Source organism: Notothenia coriiceps, unplaced genomic scaffold (genome assembly GCF_000735185.1).
Source record: "Notothenia coriiceps isolate Sejong01 unplaced genomic scaffold, NC01 NC01_scaffold00003723, whole genome shotgun sequence".
NCBI classification, from domain to species: Eukaryota; Metazoa; Chordata; class Actinopteri; order Perciformes; family Nototheniidae; genus Notothenia; species Notothenia coriiceps.
In genome coordinates, this window is record NW_011336424.1 from 11,269 (window position 1) to 15,299 (window position 4,031).

Sequence of the window (4,031 nt, forward strand, 5' to 3'; positions counted from 1 at the left end):
AGAGAGAGAGAGAGAGAGAGAGAGAGAGAGAGAAAGGGAGAGTGAACCAGGGTTCGGTCAAACAGCTGGCCTATACAGTAAAATAGCTGCCAAAAAGCGTCTGTGTGTGAATGCTGTGTTTAGATTTGTTATCGATATCCGACGCCTACGTAGCAGTTTTTCTATAAAGACCTTGTTCTGCTAAGCGTTTTATGAAAAAGAGAAACATGTTGGAGTTTAGTCGTCACCTCCACCGTCCTCCATGTGTCTATGTGTGTGTCCACATGTGTAGATCGGGGGTAAGGCCTTGATGATTAATATTTAGTTGAACTTTGAGAGTAGATTCACACACATCTCTTTTAACTTCATTTCTTCTTTTCCTACCCTTCCCATTCTCTTTGACCTCCAGCCTGTACTTTCTCCATAGGCTAGAAATCGTGAAGCATGGGCGACTGGAGCTTTCTGGGGCGGCTGCTGGAGAACGCTCAGGAGCACTCGACGGTCATCGGCAAAGTCTGGCTGACCGTCCTCTTCATCTTCAGGATCCTGGTGCTGGGGGCCGCGGCCGAGGAGGTGTGGGGCGACGAGCAGTCCGACTTCACCTGCAACACGCAGCAGCCCGGCTGCGAGAACGTCTGCTACGACGAGGCCTTCCCCATCTCGCACATCCGCTTCTGGGTGCTGCAGATCATCTTCGTGTCCACGCCGACCCTCATCTACCTGGGCCATGTGCTGCACATCGTCCGCATGGAGGAGAAGCGGAAAGAGAAGGAGGACGAGTCGCACAAAGCACAGCGGTTTCAGGAGGAGAAAGAACTCCTTTATAGAAACGGAGGAGGGGGAGGGGGAGGGGGAGGTGGCGGCAAGAAGGAGAAGCGGCCGATCAGGGACGAGCACGGAAAAATCCGTATCAGAGGCGCGTTGCTGCGTACTTATGTGTTCAACATTATTTTCAAGACCCTGTTTGAAGTGGGATTCATTTTGGGCCAGTATTTCCTCTATGGCTTCCAGCTGAGGCCCCTGTACAAGTGTGCGCGTTGGCCCTGCCCCAACACCGTGGACTGCTTCATATCCAGGCCCACGGAAAAGACTATTTTTATTATATTTATGCTTGTGGTGGCTTGCGTGTCTCTTTTGCTGAATTTGTTAGAGATCTATCACCTTGGATGGAAGAAAGTTAAACAGGGCATGAGGAAAGAGTCGCCCCCCGACCGAAAGTCGCTGCGCAGCGTCAACATCGCCGAGCCCAAGTGTTTGCCCTCGGCCTCCAGAACTGCCCCCTCCAGCCTAAGCTACCCCCCCAACTACACGGATGTGACGGGGGGCAGCGGTGCCTTCTTGGGTCCGGCGGCCGTGCCCTCAGCGGAGGAGTTCAAGATGGAGGAGCTCCAGCAGGAGGAGCCCTCCCCCTCCTCCCTCTACTACATCAGCAACAACAACAACCACACGCTGGCCGCGCAGCAGAACTGGGCCAACCTGGCCACCGAGCAGCAGACTCTGGAGATGAAGGCCACGTCCCCCTCCCCATCCTCCTCTTCCTCTTCCTCCATTGACAAGGAGCAGCAGCAGAGTGTGGACGCAGCTCTGCTTCCTCCAGCCAGCAACACCACCAGTAAATCCAACATCCACAACCCCACCGCCGCCTCCTCCTCCAGCATTAGCCAGGGCACGGTGTCCAACGCTGGCAGCTGGAGCGGGGGGGGAAGGAGCGATCAGGAGGAGGGGTCCGTCACCACCACCACTGTGGAGATGCACGAGCCCCCAGTGATGGTCACAGACCCCCGGCGGCTCAGTCGGGCCAGCAAGAGCAGCAGCATCCGGGCCCGGCCGAGTGACCTGGCCATCTAAACCTCCTCCTCCCTTTCATGTCCCTGAAACCCTCCTTTTCCTCCAAACCCCCAAAATACAGTGATTCTCAGAGATAAAAATCCCACACCTGCAAAAAAAAAACGGAAAACCAAAAGAAGGCGAGGTGACAGAAGACAGGGAAGCAGAAAAAAGGTTTAATGTGAAATGACTTGACCAGCAGCAGCAGTCGTTGATTTAGTGCAATCGGTGAGTTGCAGAGTAGGTTTTTTTTTTTTGGATTGTCTTAATTTATGCACATCAAATGTGACCATGCAGTGCTTATGAAGTCAGAAGGCTCAGCTCACAGGGATTGGTGGAGCGAAAGACATTGTGATGTCATAGTTTTGCATCAAAATGGACACATCTCACCAACGTGTTTGGTTTGGAGGGGGGGAGATCTCATGGAGTTTCTCTATTTCCTTTTTTCCTTTCTTTTTTGTTGAGCCCAAAGGACTACAAATGAAAATGATCATTTGTCAAAAACAATGACTGGATAATTTTATTTTATCTGGAGGAGGCACAGGTCGCTGGCATTGTTGTACAGATAAGTTATTCCATGTGTCGCCAGACAATTTGCTTATAAAGCTTGTTCTTCATTTCCCTCTGGTTTCACAGTTTAATCTGCAGCAGACTGCCCGGTCCAGCGTTTGGCTCTGACCTAGAAGGTCTTTTGCCCACGCACCAAGAAATATCATCAGCAAACATTACATGTGTTGTGTCCCCTGTGCATGCCAGCATATGTAGCCCTACAACTCACCGATTCACCGAGAGATCCTCATGGCAACGCTGGCTAGCTTGGTTTACCCATGATCCACTGCAGAGACAATACATATTTAATTGAGATTAAATGGATAGCAATGGACTGATGTGGTATTCCCAGAGTCCTCAGCATACTGTGGACGGGATATGGGTCAAACCTGCTGGTAAAGTAATCCCTTTGATTCCCAGAATGCACCTGGGTAACTACAAGCACTACATTCTCAATAACAGACATCGAAACGTTTCCACATTGCTGTTAGTTTACAAAAGCCTTCCTCTGTCAGCGTTGCCTTCAGGCATCTCTCTACTAACTGCACAAAGAGATATTGCCTTCAAACTATCTTTAAGATATTATACAACTTCATGGCAGCCATTATCTAATATAAAGAAAAACAATATTGTCCTTATTCTTTCAGACAAAAGACTTCAAACTAACATTTTAACATTCCCCCCTTTTAATCATCACACCAAAATATTAAGAGCAAGTTTGGGGGTTTCACCGTCACTCATTTCATCATTGGTTTTACTCTGAAAAGTGCTATTTTTATTTATTTAATATTACTCGGAAATTGCATACTTGTTGTAGTCAGAAATACAAACGCAGTCGACCATAACAGCTTCTATTTTGTTGTGTTCATCTTAATTCAGAGATCTTTAGAAACCCACAGTTTGAGCAGCAGTCGTGTCTCTGTCACTGTGCGGTCACTCCCAAACACCAGACAACTTAACCCACTGTTTCACTCTGTGAGTCACCTCTTGGTCAACATTTAAAGTAAAAAGTCAATTCCTCGGGCATTTTGCATTCACAAGGCAAAACAAAGCGATTAAGTATTAAGATGTTTGTGCATTTTATGGAAAAACACTTTTCCTGAAGTTAAGGTACAGGTTAATACACTGGAGAAAGAGCAAAGTGGTACCAGCTGTTTAATTTTTATTATTTTTGGGGACGGGGGTTACAAAAAGATGGTACTATATGGTGTAAGAGTATCTGTACCCATATCGGTATAATGTCTCATCTTGCTGAAATGACGCAGCGCATGAGTAAAAGCAGCCTTTCCAAATCCATGTTTCTTGTTCAAAATGACAACAAAAAAACTGTTATCTGCATTTGTTTTTGATCCCTAAAGTTTACATTTTGGTAGTTGATAAAGATTTGCACATTTAGGAAAAGAAAAATTGCTGTTCTACGATGCTGGTATTGGTAGTAGTAGTATAGAGAGAGAGAGAAAGAGAAAGAAAGGGCGTGAGAGAGAGTGTGACGAGAAAACTGCCAATCTCCATGATCCCCAACGGAAGAAATGTCTTAAAACAAAATGGCTCCTCACAGAGAAGGCAGTATTAACAAAAACACGTATTCATCTCAAACTCAGATCAGTCTGAAGATAACAAATTAAAACTACATTGGGAGAGAGAGAATAAACAGAGGGGTGTTTTTCTGTGTTCAC

General features: G+C 47.0%; 1 protein-coding gene across 2 annotated transcripts; it reads left to right on the forward strand.

Moving 5' to 3' along the window:
* The first annotated feature begins 423 nt into the window (after positions 1 to 423).
* LOC104941693 (gap junction alpha-3 protein-like) lies at positions 424 to 3,307 on the forward strand. Of its 2 annotated transcripts, XM_010766827.1 has the most exons (2): positions 424 to 768; positions 850 to 3,307. In XM_010766827.1, exons 1-2 carry the CDS (start codon positions 424 to 426, stop codon positions 1,825 to 1,827), a joined length of 1,323 nt encoding a protein of 440 aa, XP_010765129.1. In that variant the 3' UTR covers positions 1,828 to 3,307. The 2 variants fall into 2 exon arrangements, with proteins under 2 accessions (XP_010765129.1, XP_010765128.1); XM_010766826.1 differs by having other exon boundaries at positions 424 to 3,307.
* Positions 3,308 to 4,031: the final 724 nt, after the last annotated feature.